This window comes from Bolinopsis microptera, chromosome 2, assembly GCF_026151205.1.
Source record: "Bolinopsis microptera isolate Bmic1 chromosome 2, MBARI_Bmic_1.0, whole genome shotgun sequence".
NCBI lineage: Eukaryota > Metazoa > Ctenophora > Tentaculata > Lobata > Bolinopsidae > Bolinopsis > Bolinopsis microptera.
Genome location: NC_087073.1, coordinates 9,675,235 through 9,700,397, shown reverse-complemented (window position 1 = coordinate 9,700,397; position 25,163 = coordinate 9,675,235). Strand labels below are relative to the sequence as shown.

The 25,163-nt window shown below is 35.8% G+C and overlaps 2 protein-coding genes across 3 annotated transcripts in view; one reads left to right on the top strand and one right to left on the bottom strand.

Annotated features, from left to right (window-relative positions):
• The window catches only part of LOC134826427 (DENN domain-containing protein 2D-like), a 30,471-nt gene that overhangs the window by 1,947 nt on the left and 3,361 nt on the right, over positions 1-25,163 (top strand). The window contains exons 2-6 of one of the 2 annotated variants that reach the window (XM_063838799.1): positions 5,851-6,006; positions 16,242-16,395; positions 16,570-16,672; positions 16,921-17,146; positions 17,395-17,593. In XM_063838799.1, coding sequence (XP_063694869.1) covers positions 16,282-16,395; positions 16,570-16,672; positions 16,921-17,146; positions 17,395-17,593 — 642 coding nt within the window. In that variant the 5' untranslated portion in view covers positions 5,851-6,006; positions 16,242-16,281. Of the gene's footprint in view, positions 1-5,850; positions 6,007-10,259; positions 10,522-16,241; positions 16,396-16,569; positions 16,673-16,920; positions 17,147-17,394; positions 17,594-25,163 lie in introns of those variants that run through there. The other variant, XM_063838798.1, reaches the window with a different exon arrangement.
• On the bottom strand, positions 20,721-23,856 carry LOC134811820 (uncharacterized). The gene is made up of 5 exons (XM_063818912.1): positions 23,777-23,856; positions 23,192-23,276; positions 22,895-22,998; positions 21,253-21,391; positions 20,721-21,163 (listed from the first exon to the last, which is right to left on the bottom strand). Exons 1-5 carry the CDS (start codon positions 23,848-23,850, stop codon positions 21,065-21,067), a joined length of 501 nt encoding a protein of 166 aa, XP_063674982.1. The 5' UTR covers positions 23,851-23,856; the 3' UTR covers positions 20,721-21,064.

Genomic DNA, 25,163 nt, shown 5'->3' with positions numbered 1-25,163 from the left:
CACATCTGGTGGTCAGTCCGGAGGTTATTAGATGAGGCCCTTATGAGTCGACAATTAACCATGTGTTACTTCATCACCACTTGTAATCCAATGGAACACATGGAATATAACCCGGCCTCACTATTACGATACATTTAAAATCAGGTACAACAGAAAAGAGCTTCGTCACACTAACGATAGTCGGACGACACGGTCATGTCCCGTCGTATCAATGTATCATAATGTTTTTATAATTTTGATACATCGCAGCTCCCGTTATATAGGGGGGGGGGAGCCAAGTAGATTTTTGTAGATATTTGGATAATGTCATCCACTTTTTTCGTGAATTATCCATTGACAATAATCTACAAATATCTACATTTATCTACAAAAAATGTATTTATACATTTTTTTGAGATATATCTCAAATATGTGCCCAGAAATTCTACTGAATTTTTGGAGATAAATGTATAAATTTGTAGAATTTGTAGAATTTTCGTGAATTATCCATTGACAATAATCTACAAATATCTACATTTATCTACAAAAAATGTAATCTCAAATATGTGCCCAGAAATTCTACTGAATTTTTGGAGATAAATGTATAAATTTGTAGAATGTCATCCACTTTTTTCGTGGATTATCCATTCTACATTAATCTAGAAATATCTAGAAATATCTACTTGGCTCCCCCCCTATATAATGCTACTATAAAATAGCGAGTTTGTGATATTGCGCCAATGTCAGAGCGGGACTGTTGTCCTGTGTCAGGTATATAACGTTTCACTATCGTACAGTGTACGCGGTGTCTGCATAGATTTGTTCGGATTAGTTCAGCTTAGAGAAAGTCTATGCTGTGAAATTCACGAAATATTGCAAACGTTTCCTACTAGCACTCGACAACAATATTTAATATTATGCAATCAAAATTTTGAGCCGGATACATCTACGCTGAAAAATACACTTGTAGATGGATCAGTACCCACGTACTAGATAAAATACTGTGGACAGTTCTGTCAGGTTCCTGGCAAGGTTTTATGGGTTAAATAATTAAGCAGTTGCTCCGAAGGGATATAAACCTTCAGACTTCAGAGCAACTGCCCTGACATAAACGAGCGCTATCTTGGGGTCACTGGTTGACGTGTAGGTAAAGTGATGTAAATCAATGCGTTGACATATAATTATACATATGTTAACGGATCTTAAACACCTAAATTGAACTTTTTTAAATTAATTTTTGATTCCATGATTAAAGAGCTTATGGTAGATATGGTATGTGACGTGACGCATATATGTATTTTATTAAAAAGCAAGTTAGGAAGCCGATAATAGCTTTAAGGGGGATGTAAGATGTTCAGGATAGACAAAGTTTTATATAACTTTATAAAAATTAATCTAAGTTCTTATGTTTTGCATCAAGAAGTGCCATATTATTGTTGAGCCCTGCTTTTGTAGATCACACAGATATGCAAAATATAACTGGTTACAGAGGGTCTATAATAAACAAAATAAAGCAAAATTAGACGTAGTATGACAAACCATCACTGCAGTGCTCTATCGCAAAACAAAATACTGTATTCTATTATATGTCTATTATATGTTATATATATATAGAAAAAATATATATAATATATACTTTTGTTCACTTTTACACATTTGCTCACATCACTCACGGTCAGCCGCTCTGACATGGTTAACCACCTTCCTTGTGTTGTTGGTTAATCATATGAGCGGGAAATCCGGATATAAATACCTCATTTCATCTCATATTATATATTTCTATTATGATAATTACAAGCGGGTCGCCTCGAGATTTTGTTTTCATGTGTACATGGCAAACATCAATACTATGAGAATTATATTGTATAATATAATAGCTAATAGTTACTATTATACAATACAATTCTGTTAATCTCAACACTATATAGTACATAGTATAATTGGGAGACACAAATCCTTAGGTATGGAGTAAAGGGGAGCTTTTGAAAACGCTTTCATTGTTTCCCTTAATCCAACATCATTCAAGTTATTAATACTGGCTCACGTAGTCGTACATATTTTCATCATAAACAACATTGTCATCTCCAGTAAAGTTAACCCTAATCAAAAGGGCTTATACAATAAACAACTAAAATCTAATACGACAAAACACACGCAATTATCATATGAGATGTAATTATTGAGTGTTCTATCACAAAAAGAATGTATGAAATTATAGTGTAAGCTATTATATTATGTTATGAAGTATCATACGTATTATGCTGTATTACATTTTTATTAACAATTAGTATTGAATTTAAGGGCCGCAGACTCAAATCCCCATATAAAGTGAGCTGGCAAACGTTTTTAGTGTTTCTCATCATTCAATATCATTCAAATATATTAGCTGGCAGATTATAAATATAACAAACTTATCACGTTGTGATATACCTCCGGCAGGAAATTGATTTCCAGGTAGATCAAGCAACCTACACCTATTCAGAACGTGGGGTCACACAGCAGTTTAAAACCGGTTCCGAAATTTGCATATCCCTGGTTGATTCTTATTTATGGTGAGAAAGTTTTTTTGGGCTTCAAGACTGTTAATAATTAGTATCAAGAAATTGTGTTGAAATGATGGTATGCTTTTGATCATTGGCCAGAATTTGTATAGTAGTATAGATATGATTAACAAAAATATCGAATTCGTCAAGAAACACACCCAACACACAATTTTAAGAAACGATAAGTCATAGTTCAGTTCTGTCAGAATAAAAAAACCGATATTTTGTTGTATTATAGCAAGAGATACAAATATTTATTTATAAATATTTATTTATAAAAATATATTTATATTTCTATTTAACTTTAAGGAAGCTTACAAACCGGACGCTTTATTTGTTCTCAGTTTCTCATCATTTACGTGATTTAATGCCATTCAATAAATGTGGTGGATGATTCTAACAGACATATTATAGGTTACAGGTTTTAGATGTGCGCTCTATAAATATATTTCCATTTTATATTATATATGGTTACCTCTTTAAAAAAGCTTCCGAAATTAAATAAGAACATCAATTTGAAAATTCAACGCCCACTCATGAGCAATGAGCATTTCTAGATTACCCTGGCATAATATTTCTCTGTTATTATACAAAATAACCAACATTTTTAATACTAACATGATACTGATAGAGACCAATAAATTTACAACAAAAACGATTTAAATTTGAGGAGTGAAATCGACGGTGGTCCATTGTCTGTTCTTCTATATCCACGGGATGAATCATTTGTTTAAAACTAAAAGGAGTAAGCTAGGAGTTAGGACAATGGATATCGATTATCGGGGTATGGCATTCTTTGACCATAAAAGGAGTTTGAATATGGCCAGCGCCCAGCATATCTAATTCTATCTATCGAGAGATGCCATTGGACCCTGTGATCCGATTATCTGATCAGATTAAAGATAAATATCTATCGTCTCATAACTCGTAGAAAATAAAGCAAAATTCAGAGAAAACATCGAGAATGAAACGCATGACTCTTTTGTCTTTGTAATATTTTTATGGTGCGGTTGAAACGGTCGCGTGTATTTTGTCATTGTACGAGCTCACCGTTCAATTGGGCTCCTACTACTCTATTAGTAGGAGTGTGGCAAGAGATCACTGCTCAGGAGGCACGTAGGTTAATGTTATCGAACAAGACCAAAAAGCCAAAAAGATAATTAAGCCAAAAAAACGTTGAGAGATACAACTGACAATGCAGTGAAATTCACACTAAACGTATTATTCGAATTAAATCCGCATTTAAAATATTTACGGGAACAGGAAATCACAAATAATTCTAAAATTACTGCGGAGCCGCGGCTTAAGAGAGATAGAGATCAGACTCGAGAATGCTGTGCGTTCCCACAGCCGCATTTTTGACGAAAATTTGGCGAATTTTACAGCCTTGGAGAGATAACCTGATTGTTAGTGTTAGTTGTAACATTAAACAAAATTTAAACAAATTAAACTCGAATCGGTTTTCTGAAATTGGCCATAAGTAATTGGAATAAATCATCTTGTCTCTCTTCGCATTCAGGATAACCAACAATAGATATTATGTTTTAAGAGCACGAGGGTATAATAGTAACTAGTAAGCCATTACCCCAAACTTGGGTACGTGGAGACAAGGCCCGAATTTACAATAAACGTTCAATCCTGCAATTCGTTATATCAGGAATCACGAGCAACCAAAGGTAGTTAAACTTAAATGACTGATTTTTATTAACAATTTGACCTTTGGCTTTACTTTTTACCACATGTAGTTGGGTCTAGACTTGAATGACTGTAAAATGAGTACTACAATAATTTATATTCGAATTAATGACCCCAGTCTGTATGCTCCACCTTGCTATAAAGATATAAAGTAATCCCAGTCTCAACTTAATCCCCGGTTCTGGTAATTTCCAATTCCCAGCCACTTACAGTTTTATGGTTCATATTTCTGGTTCCTTACGTACGTTGACCAGAAATCTGTTCCAAGTGGTTGAGCTAATATAACTGATTTTTCTTATGAGCTAATATAACTTATTTTTCTAAATTAAATGACGGAGGGCCTTGCTAAACTTAAATTGGTTATATTGCCTATCCTATTCAATTCGTCATGATAGGAGTAGGACGGTTACTAGGAACGAAACACAGTTGTAGCCTGTTACAGGCTATAAGTTTAACCTACAGTAGGTTAAACTTATATTCAATCTAGGTGGCAGCCCACATAATGCAAACGTGAAAAGGAAAACTAAAACAAAGTGAAAATTGTGCACATTGTAGCTTTGTAGTCAACTTTCTCAAAAATTATTATTTCGAACCACGCTCAATTAACTTATCATGCCTGCAAAGTGTTATATATATTAAGCGTTAATTTTCCTGCTCTGCAGCGACAACCGAGTGCCAATTTTTAAAATAAGATGAGAATTACAACAATAAGTATCTTCAAACTGAGTTATAATGATAACCCGCAGCAAAAGTGCACCTTTATTATCTTTAATCAATAATCAAGCTGCAGGGTTCTTTAAAAGCACGTCCTAGACGCGTCACGATAATCTATATAAAGACTAAAGAGGGATCGTTAAAAGGTTTGTGCTGGTTCGAGGGCTTGTGCGATTAAAAAGTTACGGTACCAATAAATCTTACTATTATACTATTTAGCTATATTTCTATAAATGAATCAAGTTTTTCTTGATTGGTTTACGGTCGCAAGGCGGCCACCCCCGACGCTACTTATCGGTACTTAGAGGTTACTAAGTACAAGCAGTGTTATCAATAATGCTATATTTATAATATACAATTTAAGCAGATTATGCATATTCTGGTTCTACAGAAAAGTTCTATTTCTTCTGCCTCGAATCGCTTTTTTCCACAAACTGTATTCACATAGTCACGTGGTACTGGTACCATTACCGTCTTGCGTTTTATATCCAGTTCCATTTTAGGAGTCTTCACATTTACACCTTTAAAAGTTTGAAGTTGTAAATATAAATATTTCTCAAAAAAACTGTGGCCAATGTTTCTTTGTCCATAAATCGTATATCAAATTCTTACAAATTCGTATTATGCTTGCGCTAGTGGAACTGGAAAGGTTAGCTATAACTACTTGATAAAATTATTCACCATTAAAACCTGGACTGGCGACAATTAATCTACTGCGCAGAATTATACCAATATAATTATTAACGCAGTGAGGCCAGTTGAGACTAATCTTGGGAGATATAAACCGCCTCTATGTTAACGTTGCTTCAACATCTTAACTCTTAGGTTCCAATAATTAAATTTTAAATCTTAACTCAAGAGTTTCAATAAGATTTGATGGTATTTATTATTCTTTTATCTGATACCGACCTTTTTTCAGATGGATCGGAATATCTTATTGACAGAATACCGTCGTGCAGTAACAAATGAATATGTCACATGCAAGAAACGGATCAGAAGACAAGTATAAACGACCAAAGAAAAACGAAGATGAGCAACGAACAACAATTTGAAATCTCTAGCTAAAGCAAATAAAGTAAGTTATGATCAAAGTGAGTTAATGGGTAAATAAATGAAGTTAAAGTTAGCAGTAATTATCTTGGCACCTCGCTGCCATTTTTGCTGAAATAAAGCGGTAAGATAAAAGAGCTGTAATCTACGGGTGAGGTACATATAGCACCCCACTGTAGTGAGGTACATATAGCACCCCACTGTAGCTAGAGTTACCTGGTAGTAGGGAGACACATGGTGCTGAACTGTTCATCATATTAGAAGAGTCTAAAAGATGAGGGATAGAATTATTGATGAATAATTAAGATGTTAATGGTAGACAATTATTAGCTTAATCGGAAGGCGATGGAGCTTGTGGAGTATAGAACCTGACACAGAAATACACAGTTCGCTATGGGACGTATTTTAAATAATGGCAATATGTTGTGGTCAGTTTTAAGTTAGTATTGGTTTGTGGTTGACGTATTGTGTATTATTTTTTCCCTCAATACAAACACCAACTTTGATTTTCGTGTGGCTGTGCTGGTTGTGTGTTACTGTTAGTTTGTGGTTGACGGCTAACCTCTAAATGAAAGTATTTGAAGCTCTCAATCATTGAGAGTATGTGTTATAGTCTCCTACTATTCGCATATTTCACATATTTTGTGCACATAAGATTTCAAATAATATGTTATATTGTTGGTAAAACACTAAGGTTTTGATATGCATAAGTTTGTTTTAATTATGAATTTTCGCTAGGACATGCTCGCATTATTAATTTAACTGGGCCAAGAGAGTGCACAGTTTTCTTAGTATTACTATTAATTGTCTGATTATGATTTTAAGCTATTTTCCAACTTTTGGTATCTTACAATTTTCTTTAATCGAATGCTGCACTCTGCAGCAATTAAAACTATTCAAAGCATGCACATCAAATATTGACTAAACGGTTATTTGAGTGAATGAAAGTCTTCAATCAAAATCTATATTAATAATCCCAAAATGTGCGTCTGTCTGTGCGCGTGTAATTTCCGAACGGCTTAATAAAAAAAAAACGGTAAGAGTTATGGGACTGGTTTGTTATGCGGCCGGTTTGGACTGGGTGAGTTCATGCTTTGCACCGTTTATACTTTTGCAATTCAACTGCAATAACGAAGTCCCGGCCGAAGGCATGGGTTACACTAGTATTCCAATTCACTGCAATCCTGGGAGCTAGCAAATGAACTAGCAACTGCCAGATTATAGGTGGTTTTGCAACTCATGCTATGTAAAATTAACTTAGCAACGACGAGGTAAAGTTATAACTAGCGTAATTTAACAATGGTTCAAGTACAACTAATGAGAGCAAGCTAAAGTTTATTAATATTTGTAATGTTTTAACCATATCTCATTATAATTTATAATATTATATCTCATTACATTATATCTGATTATATCATATTTTATTTATACGAAAATGAAACTAAATATATTATGGTGCGCTGTGTTAAGATGAAAAGATGAAAGGACATGTAATATGTGCTGACTAAACAATGAAACTTCTACATTGATAGGAGAGCTACGTTTATTGTCACTTTTCAATGTCCATTTGGTTGTTGTGAAATAGAATAGGTCACAGTTTACTTAACTAGTCTTGTGACTCATATCACAATGTCGTAGTCTCACGTCGATGAATAACACAAACATTGTTTTTAAAACTTCTGCACAATTGTCCCAACAAACATTGTGACCTTCATTACAAGGTGTTTAAGTGTTTATAATCATATTGCCCTTATAGCAGTTCACAGCAGAGTAGAGATGGTTACAAGTCTCGACTTTCACACGCGTAATTACTGGCACAATGGACCTATGTAGGCGGTGATAGCGTCACACTGCACACACAACTATTCTACTCGTCTTTTGAGGATTGCTGTTTTTACTGGAATACTTCTGTAGGTGTAAAGTTATCAGTAAAATGCAATACGTGCACCGAACGAGGATCAAAATAAAGTAGCAATAGTATTTAATTAATAACTTTCCCCTGTAGACTGTTATCACTATTACAATCAACAGTCCAGTATATTGTGTTGATATCTAACTGACACTTAACAAAGTTACAATACTTAGTCTTATTATCTGATCTACCATTTTCTTTCTTCTTCACCTTTTTTTGGCATTTCTTAATGATACTTTTTGAAAAGGCTGCAGCTGGAGACATATTGTAGAGTAATTACTAATTAGTAGAATTTTGACATTATGTGTCTAGATAACTTTCTCTAAGGTTTGTCCTGCCAGATAGAAAGTTAGAACGTCAGTCAAAAATGGAGAGTTAGTTCGCTACGGAAGAACTCATTGTATGCGTCCTTAACAACCGTGAAAAATTATTCGCGGTATGTTATTTGAAATGACGTGCGACGTATTTCTACTAATATTAGTAAACATTGGCTGGCTAATAAGCCAGTCCCCAAGCTTGGTTACCCCGACTATCGCGTCACACGGTGCACAAAAGAGATAAGTGTAATGATCGGAGGGTTACTGGGACCATCCAATCCACTCAACATAATATGTGGCCTGGTTATAAAAGAACACATGCATCAACTACAAAGTAAGAAGCGATATGAAGCTGACTACGTCGCAAATTTTGGCTATTGGAATTGTGATTGCCTAAGCTGCAGCGGGCTGCAGAGGTAATATGTAGGAGCAATATTGATTAGATATCGCGCCATGAAATGTGCCATGAAATGCACCCTTTCCTCCACAATAACCTTTATTGGGGAGTTTTTACCCAATGAGGTGTTCAGTTGTTGGCCAATTGAACAAAGCGCCTGATCGATATAGAAAATTCGGCATATCTTCAATATTCAATGTTTAGAAGTAATATTGCCAGTGTAATGAAAATGAACACAACACACAACAGTTCATAATAAACAACACCTGCATGCTTTGCTTAACAATCTGATGAATGGAACAAACCTCACAAACATCAAATATTCCATTTAGACAGTGCATATTTTAAATCTTCATCTCAGTTTAAGCAGATAAAGGTTTAAGAGCAACATTTTAATGTCATCCTTCACATTAGCCGGGCATCACAATTTTCAATAATTAATATTAAACATGTTAAAGATATCTAACGAAATGGTATTTTATCATCGACTAGACTTTAATAGTTTAATTGCTTTACTTGATGAACGTCGAGAATTAGTTCAGCACGATCAACATTTTTAATGCTTTATTTTTGATCGTTTAAAATTATGCACACTTTGATTATTTGTGTTCAAATTTTAACTGTGCAAATTATTACCAATTATAACAGTAATTTTAAGATAGGTTTATATGTTATGAATGACTTATTTATAACGATTTCTTATGGCGTCTAAAAGAACTTTAATCAAACTGAAAAACTATATTGTATTTTAAACTTTACATTGTAAATGATTGAAGAACTTTGTCAGAGATACACAAAAACAATTTTAATTAACACATCAAAGTTTGAAAACTGGTTGGTTACCAGTTTTTTAGCATAAAAGTATCACCAGAATTGACTAAGCCAAAAAAACAGGGGTAAAAAAACCAAAGGTATAGCACATTAAAAATAAAATGTCAAAGTTCGAGCACAAGTAAAGTAAAAGATTTACTACTCATTTATTCATTAACACTTAACAGTGCGCTCTTCAAAAACATAATGAGGCTATAGAAAAAGATTCAAGAGTCACCACAAGTAAAGATTGAAAAGCTAAAATGAAACAAAATTGATTGCAAGGAATCGAAAGTCCCGTTTAATAATCAAGATCTAGATAACAATATTGGAAAATGAATTTCAACTTTTCACGTAGTCCTTACAGAAAGTCACCAGTGCATCGCTAGATTCGTTACTGTTCTGACTTTATTGGTAATGTTTCACAAGACTTGAGATGGTGTTGATCACTAGTGCAGTTAAACCTCACTAGTACGCGTTCTTTTCTCACCACGAGTTACCAGGAACTTCGTGGTTATCTTTTTCCATTTTACCATGGTATCTCTGAACTCCTTCATTCTTGTATAATAGACTATCGGATTGAAACTAGAGTTTATTGCAACAAGCAATGTGTAACAAGTAATCCAGAGAAGGGAAATGATCATGTAATGGTATTTCTGACCTAGATGGTAATCGTGTGCACCTTTATCTTCCATTTGCAAAGACCAAACTTCATCTCCCTTTTTGAAGAAATTACCTTTGTCTTGTGCCCATACATAAAGGTAGAAGCACAGCACGGGAATGTTACAAAGAATGTAAATTCCAGTGATGATAATAACTGTTATGGTCGCTTCTCGATGCTTGCTTTGTTCGTTTGATGTAGACTTGACCCTACGTTCAATCTTATGGGCAGTTCTCAATTTGTGAACAGAAACGATGAAACTGCCCAGAATTGGGACGACTGGAAGCCCCAGTAGGATGGTGAAGACGATTGATTGAGCTAATATGTAGTCTGATTTGTCAGTGGTGGATAGAATATAACACACCTTAACCTTTCTGTTGTACCTGTATCTTACATCTTCATACACTGATGGGGTTGAAGCAAAGTGAGCTACAAGCTTCTCGGTAAGAATAAGCGATGTTAGGACAGCTAGGAAGATGGCAGGTTTTTTGATATGCAGCTTTTTGAGGGGATAGAGAAGAATGACACATCTAGAGTAGCTGAGAATGGCAACAAGAAAAACAGACAAAACGGGCAGAATGTTCCAGAGTAGTCCCCAGATGGTGCAAAAAGTTGCATCATCAAAAATTGCTGGGTTTATCTTCAAATCAGGCTTACGAAGCTGAAGTTGGTTAAAATCACTAAAGGCGGCTTCAATCAGAGGGAAGACCAGGAAGCAGATGAGAACATCAATGAAAGTTATCATCCGGTAGAGATAGGTCATGTAGGCTTTGTTAGTAGCAGCCACAGTTTTACGTTTAATAAAGTACAGGAATGACAAAATGTTAGCAGGAGTCCCAAATACCATGCAGACTGTGCAGACTAGCCCGAAGATAAATCTGACAGTGACTCTCGTAGCTTCAAGATCTTGACCATAATCCCGATTTTGATATTGATCTTGATCTTGATCTTTATCTTGATATTGATCTTGATACTGATCTTTATCTTGATATTGATCTTGATACTGATGTTTATCTTGATATTGATCTTGATACTGATCTTTATCTTGATATTGATATTTATCTTTGTTGGTGATGTACATCTCTTATCTTTATACCTTCTCTGAATTATAAAATGTATCATTTGGAATATTAAAATCTTCATTTAACAACTAGGGTCGTTACATAAATGAATAGTTAGTTTATAGTCTTGGCATATCTGATATCGCAAAACGAGCGAAAACTGTAAAAATCGTATTTAAGAATTATCTAAGCCCATCCGCATCAAACACATGAAACAAAAGACGGCTGGAAATTTCAAACTGATGCTCAAAACCAATTTTCGCAGCTCAAAAATACGCGACCAGTCTGACGCTTTTACCATAGTGTAATGTGGATTGCTGAAGTTAATCATGGAACAAAGGGTGAAGCGTCTGATGAAGCGTCTAATGAAGGACAACATTCCAGTCAATTTTACAAAGAAATACAATAAAACACTTGTCACTACTTGTAGGTTCAATGATCGCACAGTGGTTAACATTAACAATAGTTTTGTGCTTGCAATAAACAGAACGGCCAGATGTAGAATATCTAACATTGATCATGTCACGCTCCTCATCCTTGAAATGAATAGAATGGTTTGGCAAAATGGTGAAAGGGAAAGTTGGAAGGTAATAAATAAGGCAACTCATTTATGAAATTAGTTTACTGCATCGTAATAATGATAAATAAATAAGCTGTATCCAGTGAATCACGACGGCAGAATGGCGCTAATACTGCCGCCTTACTAGCGCCGTTGTGCCGCGAGTCATTCTGCCGTCGAGATTCTTTCGTACGTCCCCTTAGGCATACCGATTGATAATATCACGTTCTTTGTGTGTAAATCCTATTTTTCTTATTTTTGGTCGTGCTTTCTCGTTTGCTTGCTCGTTCGTGCTGTATTCTGTCCAATTTAATTGCAATTATCAATCAAAGCTAATTAGTCATCTACGATGAGAAACCCCCTTCATCTGACGGCAACAGCTGTCCTAATGTCCTAATTTCTCGAATTCCTCACAATTTATCGCTTGTCTCCAGTCTGCATAGGAGAATTTCTTTCATCTTTTGTAGCATTTGATAGTCCTCGTGTTTGTGTTTCCTAAACGTATCACCACTAGTAAAACATACACAGTACCCCGAACTGTGACAATAAGATATGTTCATCTAAAATTTTGTAAATTTGTCTATTCTTTATGTTCATCACTTGGTAAAGCACCACTACAAAAAAGGTTGCGTCTCGATTTTATCTACTTTGGTGGTTTTAACAAGCGATTTCCAAAATGAACATGTTTCACGTAGGTTTGTTACCAGACTGGTTTGACCACATGGTGTCTCCCGAACCACCTCCCACTTCACTGATGAAGGGCGACCATGTAGTCAACATACTGCTATTAACCGCTCATATTCTTATTTTTGAAGAATTATGTTTCTGTGGCCTTCTGTGATCATCCTTGAGGGATAATCCAAAACATTTGTCACGGTTACTAATTAGATAACCTCTGCTGTGTCTCACCTCACCATGATATCAATGTGTCACTAGCTTCGCCTGCCCCCCCCCCCCCCCCCTTCTTTCCCCCACTAATATGACTTGATTTACTCCTATAATCCACCGCTTCTACACACCCACATTACCTGTACGTTGAGTAGAATATGTAATGTACCCTCACCATGATGGAATGAAATGTTACACGATGTATATGGTGTGAGTAGTGACCTGACTTTGTCTCTCTGTGAGTAATAAGCTCGACCAATAATACACCATTTCATTCTCTGGGATGTACAATGTACTACATTGTTGTGCATTCTTCTCTTTTGATCCCGTGATCATTGCTTATACTTCCAGCACTATAAATAGTCCGGAGATATGACACTTATGTCAGGAATAGCGTTGTCGTGGTGAGATGTTCGTCAGGAATCGTATTGCATAATAAAGGACGCCATGGCTACCAATAGTTCTACAGATGCAGCATTTGCAGTAAATAATTAATCGAGATATTTGTTTGAATTTGAGATATTTGCATGAAATAGTTTTATGTCGGGATATATCAATATGCTAGAAATAGCTCCGACTTGTAATAATGAACGCGGCCTCCACCTATGACGGAGGTGCCCTGGATAAATCTAATAGGAACTCGTAAAATGTGACGTCCGAACTCGAGCAAGGAGCTGAGGTGTCTAATAAAATACTACTATTTACTGCTCGGGTCGTTAAACGTTTTATTAATATTGTTGTCTCACTGTTATACTGGTTATGTGCATAGTTTATTATCGAGACTGCGTTCCTCTGCATCGTGTGACAAGTCTCGTTATTGTTGTCAATTCGAAACTTGTTAGTCGCACAGGAATCGCTAATCATTCCGAGTTTCTCTTTCCGGGTTATGAATAATAATAATAACAAGTTCCTGATGGTAAAGTTGTGAGTTTTAGCTTTAAATATCAGCCATTTCCCAAGTATAATGATTCAAGCTTCGCACGTGTAATTGTTATGAATATAAATGGTTTATTTTCATGACATTCCTTCCTTAGGCCTGCCAATTGTACGTACAGTAAGTCTTCGGGTTCAGTGGTCCTAGATTTCCAATTAAGAAATATTTGCACCTTATACTAGTGGCTGAGCGGCTCGCCCAAAAATATTTCAGCCATTTGATCGCCACGCTAATGTCCAATAATCAGTGGTATTCCACGGTTCGTGCTAACCACTCAATATTGAGAGAAGACACTTCCGTCCAATCAAGGATCTGCTCAACCGGTGATGCTGACCAATCACAGGGCTGCTGTCTACGTTTACCGATTAACACGATTAGTCTTAATAATTGTCAGCAGCATTTTGTTTGCATATCCCTGATCTTGTATTGGCGCATTTCTCACGGATTCGATTTGATTTCGTGAGGTTTGGGATTCCTTTATTTGATTAAACCTCTGAGCTTGGAGCATTTCCCTGTAATATCTATGAGATTTGATCGGGTGGCAGAGGTTCAATGTGTGATTGTCAATATGAGATCGAAATTCCTGTTAACATTTTGATGACTACAACCTTTAATTTACTTAAAGTTAAGGTCTTTTCGAATTCAAAAAAACTTTAAGTGTCGTTATCATTTCAGAATAGGGTAACATGACGTAGATGCCGTCATGTTACCCTATTCTACTAGATGTTCAGTTCTGGGTCACATGACATAATATGCAGACATAATGTCCGTCAAATCATGCACTCAGTGGGGATGTTATTGTACACCACTGTACCGGATATCAGCAACTTGTTTGAGTCTGTCACGTGACATGTCGCCACACACGCTCTCGCCACGTGACGACCACGTGACAACCTACTCATATATAGTGCCGACTCTTCTCTTTCCTTGATCTCAGATCGTGGGTTGAGACGCTCTCCCAATTATTGTGACTTGTGTTACGTTGTTTGTAGTAAACAAGTGGTTGTTTGCCATCATTTGCCCGTATTTATTATGTCTAGTACATAGTATGTGTCTTAGAGTGTGTTTACATGATCAATGTTTTTTTACTGATGCATATTTAATGTTATCTTTAGTCCGAGCAACAGGTGTAACTTTTCAGTCAAGTTATCGCATTGGATTTCCATTTCGGCCGGTGCAACGTTACTTTCATTTCTTCTTCAGTTTTAAAAGATTATTTCCGAATAAAAAGAAATTCACATCGGTACCTATTGCCAAGAAATCTTATCTTAAATAAGTTTTTATTACAATTCATCGCGAAGTTTTATTGGTGCTTGCTTATCTCAATGTCAAATGTCTAAAGCTTTAAAACTAGTAGCTTTTCGTTTAAATCGTAACCAAATTAATTGTAAATATTATTTAGTCCGAACATAGATTTCATTCTAGTGCACCGATACGTGGCAAATAAACGTAGTTGTAGTTTTAAAAGCCGTTTGACTTCACCCTAATATAGTAATATCAGTGACATGCATAAATTTCAAGTATGAACTAAAACATCATTACTGGCGTTGCACCGCCTGCATTATAGTCTGAGGCACCAATATCCAAACCAGTAAATATCTCAAAGATTACCATAATAGGTAGGCGAGGAACTTATTTTCCTGAAAATTTATTTCACAGTATTGGCATTGCTAAGTTATTGCTACATAGTTGTAAATCTCACAGCCGAAAATCACATTAGTGAGTCTATAGTCAGAGTTTAGTTGGTAATACTAATACTCTGAGAGTCTATAAAAATCATTTATCTAAAGCTGTTGATAAGTTCAGTCGTAAAGTCTTACCGGTGCATGCTGTGTCTTACCGGTGCATGCTGTGTCAATCTAATTTTGTGATCTATAAGCACCCGTCAATACTGGTATAGGTCATTAGATAGGGAGCATTAGAGTAAAGAGTTCCTTTCTCTCCTGTGTCAAGAGATCTCATACCGCTGAACTTGTTTTATCCCCGAGTAAGAACAAAAATACCGTTATTATTCAGGTACTGGTATGAACAATTAGCCAAAAGTGGTAATATAATATGCACACCGGGAAAATTTCCCGGTGTAAATTTACCTCGTTTAATTTTGTCACGTATTGGTAACGTTTTAAAATAATCAGCCAAAGTGGCAAAGTACAAAGCTTTGTTCCTGTCATTGATTATTTTCTCATTCCCGTGCTGTACATAATCTCTAGTAATCATTGCTGATCGTTAATTTATAACATATATGTAGCTTGTGACCTAAAATAGTGTGTTATTTAATATAGTGTGTTATTTGAGTAAATTGCGTCAATTTCCACGCGGCCCGCCTACATTTTCAAGCAAGTTGTACAAATTCTATGTGAGAATATATATAACATAGCTCTGCGGACATAATATATGTGGCTACCGGTTACCTTTCAGTTCGATCGGATTTGCTAATGGTTGATGCTGAAATCTTCTTCCGCTTTCTAATTACCAACATGATCGATAAATCTCATTTGTCCGGCTGAGTTTACATCAGTGAAACTGGATAACTCCTCGCTCTAGTATTGTGCGTTTCTCTCCGCTTTGCGATTCCTTCATGGGTACTCCGCCATTAATCACATTCACGTTGTTCGACGAATGGAAAGTTGAAAACAGTGAGATTGCTTGGTATGGCTGTTTATTGTCTTGAGAATAGTTTTAAGGCTTTCTTTGTGTTATAAATCCCATTTCATTTTGTAGGTTGTCTGCACGCGATGCATCTAGGGACAGAAAAGAGGTGATGGCGGAGCCCCTATGGCCCGGAGGCCCCTCCCTTTACGGAGATCACATCAGCAGACCAAAGTCTAAACGGTTCAGTCGCCTCGACCAGGCTCAAGCTGCTCTAGCGATTAAGGTAAACTGTTAGATTACTAGATTTATATTAAGATCGAGGATTTTTCTAATACGAGTTTTTGTAAAGGAGTAAAAATACAATTAGGTAACATTGGTTTAGAGTGCTAAATTTAGCCATCGCTTGTGGAAACTTTTCTTTTGCACCCATATGAGACGTTTCACCCCTGAATTACAGGACGATGAGGGTGAAACTAATGAATGTAGTGAGATCGATAAAAGACTTGGCTTGGTTCCATCTCCTTCCGAAGAAGACAGAGTTGCTCAGACCTCAATCATAGGTTCAGATCTTTGATTTTTTAACTTATCATCGATACTAAAATATTAATTTCAAGGCATGTTCATACCAACATATTCGTCACCTAATGCTGCAAAATCATTTCCTAGATTTTTCACAGTATCAATTTTCGTATTTCATGCCAGATCCATGGCGGGGAATCGATTGTAACATTAATGTTGTTATACCTCACCGTCACAGCTAGTCTCAAAAACAACCTCTGGAGAAGTTCTGACTTTTGTTGTGTTTCAGGAGGTAGTACGGGAAGTACGACCCACTCCAGCTCGTACACGGACAGTACGTGTCCGAGCAGTGTGGAGGGTAGTGTGTACGGAGGCGTGGTCCTCCGGTCTGTTTCCTCTACTCTTCCTCGGTCTGCTAACTCTTCTAATATCTCGGATAGCAGTGCGGTTACACAGCAGGATGGGGAAAGGGGGGAGAGTGAGACTAATGAAGTTTTTCCTTTGAAACCTGCCAGGTACTGTGTAATATTGTATTAGATTAGCTTTTAGTGTATGATATTTGTTTTTTTAATGGTAATTCGTCGACGTTTCGGTTCGGTGAGCTGATTCAATAACCATAAAACCTCAAGTAAACAGTAGTGTTGTTTGAACAATATACCCGCGGTTTACATGTACACAGACAACCAGTCGTGTAAACACAAACTCTCTGCCCATTGTATTTCTCTTACAATAACATCAACAAACTATACCGCTATATCACCAGGGAGCGGAGTTCTACAGTCAGCTTCAGACCTGACGATGACGAACTAAATGATCTGCCTACATCACCTTCCAACTGCTCTAGTCCTTCCTCCTCCAATAAACTGTTGAGAGGAGTTTCTCTTCCCAGCCCTCATAACAAGGAGAATAAACGGAAACGTTTCAGTAGTGCTGATTTTCTCACGAAAAATGCTGTTAACAAGGTAAGAATCATGAGGGATAGTTATTTATGGTACCAGTTAGGCGTGGTGTTAAATGTTGTTATAATTATTTTAATATTATTCTTATCTTTACTTGCATGTATATTTTTATCTATTTACTTTTACCTCCCTGATAAGATAATTCATGGTTCATCTTTGCGGTATGAGTGTAGCGGATAAAGGGACACAAATAAGGACTAATCCACACTGTGGATTCCACAGGCCCCATTCCTAGGTAATTCTAAAAATAGCTCTGAAGAAAAATAGTTAAGGTATAAAGTTAGCATAGCTGTCGGCGGTCGAACTTAATATCATGAAGATTGCTAACATTGCATAATCTAGCGAGATTCATCAACACATAGTAATTAGTATGAGTCATGTTATCATCAGCCACAATGTAAATGTTAAGGTGTCCACTGGTGTGCAGTGTTTATAATCATAAACACTTGTTTTTATCTGCACACGACTCAAGTTACACCGCGGTCCCCCGTACAAAACAAGTCAGGTACTGCTTTCAACTTGTATTCTTATTAAATGAGTAATGTCAAGCATGTTTTCCTGTTCTAACCCACGTGGGCAAGGAACATGAGGTGTTTATACCTCTGAGTGAACTCATTTTGGTTGTGTTTGTTCATGATTACTTGTATTTCCTCCTGGTTAAATCCTATTCGAAGAAGAGGAAGAAGAGTGCGCCTTAGATCTGAATCAGATCTTCAAGAGCTTATTCCCTTGACCGTCAATATTGACACTCCATTCGTTTATGTTTCCAGATCCACCCCTGATATCTCTCTACTGTCATCGGTACTTTCAACTTTGTTTGTTGTTATTGTATTTACTATATTAATAAGTAATCAATGAGTAATCGCCTCATGATGAATTTGAACCTCATTTGGGCATTATTGAGTAGTTATTGATTTCCTGTCATAAATACAGGCTGGTAAGTTCTGAGCGTCACAATGTCCGGGCTTCAGCAGTTTATGATCATCAATACTAATAAAGCCAAGATGTGTGTTCGTGTGTAATTTCCGGTCGGTTATATTAAAAAAACGGTAAAAGTTACAGGACTGGTTTTTTCGGTATAGTGTCGACAAAACTCTGACGAAGCCCATATGCAATTTTTTTAAAAATCGGACAGCGGTAAGTGGCTTAATTGATGGTTTTGTACTTTTAATGCAACATTATGGAGTGAGCCACTAAAATGGCTCACTTTCTCTTCCTATTCGCTCTCTTTTCTATTACTGCACTGTAGATTGTAGCTTTGGTAATTAGGTTAGCTCCACAAGTGATATTAGGAGAATAGGGCACTGATTGCGGTCTGTTTAAACTGTACAGACAGTTCATACTTTCATACGACAATGTTTATGCGTGTAATGTTTTCAAATATAAGGCGGGTGTGGTGCGGAGTTAATAAGGGTTAATTTCTAAAACGATTTGAATCGGTTTAAGACGGGAGTGATGAGGTGAAATAGTCGTGGTACAGATACTATTGGATACGTGAGGGAACTCTAAATAGAATTGCTCGCCTAATGCGGGTTTTGACTCAGCGGGTAATTACTCCTACCCTTTTTAACTGCGGCAGTGAAATCCCGGCCGAAGGCCGGGTTACACTAGTACTTGAATAATTTAACTTAACTTGCTTGACTCCTCTGTAAACTGTAAAGCACGCCCACCAATGTTGACATTTAAAAAGACATAAGATTATATTATAATTTTAGCCACTTCTACCTTTCGTATCAGTTTCACAATTTCTCGTGTGCCATGTACTATTATAATGAGTAATTCCATTAACCACAAGCCAACTACACCACAATACAAGCTTTCAGGCTTCTCAGCAGTATGCATGCTAAAGTTAGCTCCACATATGAATTATCCAAGCTTCCTGCATGCGTAGAATATCAATGTTGCAGTGTGTACTCGTACACTTTCGTAAACAGCAAGCTTCGAATTTTATTTAACACTTTTGACGTTTTGGTTTTGTTTATTACGTATTTACTGAGGACTGTACTGGGGCACTTTGCGTTATCACTTTGAAATTGGAATTGAATTAAGCAACTCCACGGCCGTGATATATGTGTGTCAGCGTGTATACTGGATGTAATTATCTGACAACTCATTTTGCTTTATGTTTCTTTAACTTCGTTCTTAATTTTAAGAATTTGCTCTGTCATCTCGTGGAAAATCCTAAATTTTTGTGAAAAGATGAGATTCCGATCCAAAGGCACAAAGGTGAGTTAACTGATTATTGGCTCTAATACTGAGAGTGAGAAACCTACAACTGTCATTATATAGGAACTTAATCTAAAATGTGTCAAGTTAAATATTCTTCAGAAAATCTTGTCTCACCCGTAGTGGCGGCCTAAGATTTTGGGGCCAGTGAATGTTAAAGTCGAATTAAAGTTAAACAATTTTTAAGACAATAAATTAATTTAAATAACTGCAATTATACTCAATAGGAGCACGTACAGTCATACTTTTCTAATGATGGAAATAAGAATGCGGCGACATAAGTTTAGGTGCCCGTAGCGCCATTTCAATTGTTCCTGTTATAATTTTGTCACGAAAGTCGGACTTCCATCGAAAACCCGTTTATCGTACTTTATAACCAATTTTATTAGTACGTACGGTACAGCCATTTTTAAAAGTACGTACCGTACGAACTTCTCGTCATAGCTGGTGGTGCTGGTATGGCTGGTAAATGATATTCATATTTGATGGGCTTCTCATGTTTATTCTGACGTTTTATTCTCATACTGTGTTCACCAAAATGGTAATGACCGTGTTGTTGTTAAACACTGGATTACGTTACACACTTTACCCCTCGTTCACTGTTCACTTGTTTTGTCCCGATTGCCTCAAAATATTCTGGGTATACAAGATAGATAAATATTAAATCATCGAATACTAAATGGATCGTTTACAGGTCAGATTTTGACCCCTTTAGATTTTGACCCCCTGGCCCCTCTCGCAACCCGTAATTACTTTTACACATAATAAAAATTACACTAATATATTCAAACCTCTGTGCTGCTGTGGTGTTATGTGCACAATACCTTGTACAAAATAAAAATCATTGCTCAATGTATACTTGTATAGTCGTAGTAAATGTAAAAATTCTTTTTAATCTAATTTCCAAGACAGTGTTAACTCCTGAGATTATAAGCTGTGCTCCTCTACACTCTACAGCCTTCCCTTGAGAATGCAACATTTCCCTTTTTCCGATATTCGTTACTCTGAGTTCAATTTGAAACAATTCATTGTTGCATGAGTTGTCTTAAGTTTAGTTGTCTTGAGTTGTCTTGAGTTGTCTTGAGTTGTCTTGAGTTTCAAGACACAATGATGTTCTCTAATCGCAATTGACATGATAGTTTCTCATAGCAAAAATGGGGCGAATATCCGTTTTCGTAAGATCGAAAGTTTAGTCTGTATTTTTGGATGGCATACTCTTCGTTTCTTTTGTTTCAGTAGGTTCTAGACTCAGCTTGCAGCTTTATCTTCTTTTGGTTTTGTAGCTTTCCTTCTTAGTAGGCTTCTGAACTCAGATAAGCTTAAATTACCATCTCCGTTACGATCAACCTGGACAGGAATAATTGATTAGGGGAACTGATTTGAACTGATTTGAAATGACATAGTTGGCATTTACATTTAAATGGGCAGTTTTGTACCTTTCTGAACATGTAATCCATCTCTGTTTTAGTTATGCCTACGTCAGCGTCTTTCATTGCATCTCTCAGTTCTTCGAGTGATATCTCCCCTCCCTGATCAACGTCCATCAGGTTAAACGCCTCAACTATTTCTTCCGACCTTGTAAAATATCCCGTTAAATTGGTGTTTAAGGTGAGATACGCCAAAAAAGTTTTTGCTCCGAACATCGATTTTATTTTATATCATGGTTAAATAAACAAAAAGAATAAGATTGCACACCTTCAAAATTTTCTAAAAATATTCCCTCATTGAAAAAAAAAAATTTTTCTTTTTCGAAAAATTTTAAAATTTGGAGAAGTCTGTCACTGTAATACCGATAGTTCGGCCATTTTAAAAGTAGTTTGGCTGATTTTTTTACTGAACATTACTTACAGTTACAATCCGTACAAAAAGCCATTGAAAGGATTATATAATTAAACGATAAATGACGAAGTTACAGACCAAACAAGGTCGAAAAAATAAAAATTGAAATTTTTCCCACTTCTAAAGTTGTACATTTCACCAATCACCCGGGTCAGCAGATATCGCTTCAAAAATTCTTGTGAGTGTAGCTGATGATCATATCAAACTTTTTGGAGTAGGATTTCTCTCAAATTTGAGTTTTAAGCTATGCAATGTGGCCTCAAACGACTTAGTAAAATTCATCGTAAAAAAGGGCAAAAAAGGCAGATTTAAGGCTTAAAATGCCTATAACTCAAAAAGTGTCAGTTTTTTTTGAAATAATTTTTACAGGATCGTAATCAGCTTGGTAAGACGAATCTTGTAGTACCAAATAGGTGCTTTTAGAAGACAAATTGTCTTAAATAATTTTCTAACTCGAACACAAGGGTCCCCCCTTGTATAAATTTTGTACAAATTGTACACATTTTTTTACAAATTTTGTGTCTTTAAATATTATAAATGTCGTACTAAAAGATTCGTCTTACCAAGCTGATTACAATCCTGTAAAAATTATTTCAAAAAAAACTGACACTTTTTGAGTTATAATAGGCATTTTAAGCCTTAAATCTGCCTTTTTTGCCCTTTTTTACGATGAATTTTACTAAGTCGTTTGAGGCCACATTGCATAGCTTAAAACTCAAATCTGAGAGAAATCCTACTCCAAAAAGTTTGATATGATCATCAGCTACACTCACAAGAATTTTTGAAGCGATATCTGCTGACCCGGGTGATTAGTGAAATGTACAACTTTAGAAGTGGGAAAAATTTCAAATTTTATTTTTTCGACCTTGTTTGGTCTGTAACTTCGTCATTTATCGTTCAATTACATAATCCTTTCAATGGCTTCTTGTACGGATTGTAAGTAATGTTCAGTAAAAAAATCAGCCAAAAAACTTTTATTACAGTGACAGACTTCTCCAAATTTTAAAAATTTTCGAAAAAGAAAAATATTTTTTTCTCGATGAGGGAATATTTTAAGAAAATTTTGAAGGTGTGCAATCTTATTCTGTTTGTCTATTTAACCATAATATAAAATAAAATCGATGTTCGGAGCAAAAACGTTTTTGGTGTATCTCCCCTTAACTGCATCAACAAAGTATCGAATATTTTTTATTAACTATGGTTTTTTAAAGGACTTTTATAGTGCAACATTTTACTCACGTAAAATCGTCGGCCATTATTTTGTCGATATAGTTCACTAACTCCCAGCAGTCTATCGTGCCGCTCAAATTGTCGTCAATTGCGTCCACTAGGTTCTTTAAATCCTGTTACAGAGATGATGCTTTACGGATTTAAAACATTTTGGACTAATGTATAAGTGTACTACCGAAATATCAAGTCTGGGTTTTATAACGATTAGCTTCAAACCTTTAAAACCAAACCGAATTAAAACATCCAATAATATTACAAATTATTGCAATAACACGGCTGATAAAATGTAATAATGAATTATGATACCTCATCTCTAGCTATGACCCCGAGATTGCTAATCAGTTTGGTAAGTTCCCCTACATCGAGTTCACCGTTACCGTTGTCATCGAACCTGCAACACATCCTCTCGTATTATTCATTATAAAATTAAGGATATATTAGATTTATCAGATAGGATCCCGTGTATCGCTGTCGAGTATCAACCTTCATTGCTAGTTGTTTTTAGAAACATAGGGTGTTTTATAATTCTGGGTTTACTTGAATGAAGGTTCGAAAATATTTTTAGTTTGGAGCAATTTCATTTTGTTGCTATTCCATCTTAAGGGGGCCGGGGGGATCTTCATCCTAATTCTCTCGAAATTTATTTTATAGTTGTTTCTGATAGAGGGGAATATTATCTATCAGCTGCATTTGGTAGATATCACTCCCCTCTATCGGAAACAACTATAAAGTCAATTTCGAGAGAATTATGATAAAGACCCCCTTAAATAAGTATTGTTGCTACAAATTCCAATTACTTTTTGTTCATTTTGAGGAAGCCTTTCTAATTTTTCTTGTGACTTCAAGGCATATTTTTACCATAATCGAGTAGTTAAAATAGCTTATGCTAACTTGTCAAAAAGAGCGTTGAGTTCGTCGACTTCATCCTTGTCTAATGAAGGTACTAGGGGTTCAGATGCAGACATTGCTTCTTCAATATGCTTACTTATTAAGTTATTATACAATATAATCAATAAACAGTTAACCTCTCAATGATCAGATTAACCAACAATTCAATCCGGCCGTTCAACGAAACCAAAAACAAAATGCAAAATTCAAATTCAATAAATTCTTTATTTATGTCGTTAATTACGATTATGAAATTAGAGGGATATAGGCACGCAATTGAAGGGTCAACTTCTTGTACAAAACGATTAGTTTCCCGGTCCTTGCTCTGTAATATTTCAGCGAAATTAGACGAGCACATTATTGTTCTACAGAAAGTAGACAAATAATGAAACGGCCCGACGGTGTAGGTAGACGCAAGACGAGTTATACGGCCAGTTATAGTTGGGAACTTGAACTTGAATTAGACTTGTAGTTGTCCTGGACAGGCCGACTAGATTGAATAAATTGTGACATTTTATGTGAAGTGTTTGAAGTATTTATCTGGAGAAAATGTGCTGAGCAATCCATTTTGTGTAAAAAATAATAAAAAGATCGTCAGATATTACAAAATGTTGAATCCAAAGTGTGTGATCTATTATACAATTATCTTACTTTGTGACGAAACAATGAGGTAGATTAAACAAAAGGAGAACGCATGAGTCCTGTAAATATGCTGATAATTTAAAAAGTTATGAAGAAACCTTCTTTATTTCGAAGGCGTGACGAAACAATGAGGTAGATTAAACAAAAGGAGAACGCATGAGTCCTGTAAATATGCTGATAATTTAAAAAGTTATGAAGAAACCTTCTTTATCTCGAAGGCGTGACGAAACAATGAGGTAGACTAAACAAAAGGAGAACGCATGAGTCCTGTAAATATGCTGATAATTTAAAGTTATGAAGAAACCGTCTTTATCTCGAAGGCGCGAAAATACGGTTCATGCTTAATTCAAAAATTCAACGTCTACAACCTTCATCTGGAGCTCTGTCTCCGCTTTAATATGTTTAGATCATTTAAACGTTTAAGTGGCAGTGGTAGCTAAAAAGACACGGAAACTACTTAAGAAAAAGTCATGAAAAGTAGGAGTAGTCTAACTGCAATGAGTTGTCTCCTAAACGTTCCATCTCCGTAAATATTTGCGGTTTCTAGATCAAAGTTAACTGAGGTAAGACCTGGCCACCTTACATTATGCTGACTTCAATGGGAAACAATACATATCATCAAAATGAGTATTAACTTGAACTGCAGCCAAATAAAACAAGTAAAAGTTCTTTTTCTTTCAAATTGACCTGCGACCATGTTATCCATTCTAATCACCCACTTGAATAGGTTGTGCATACTGTATAATTA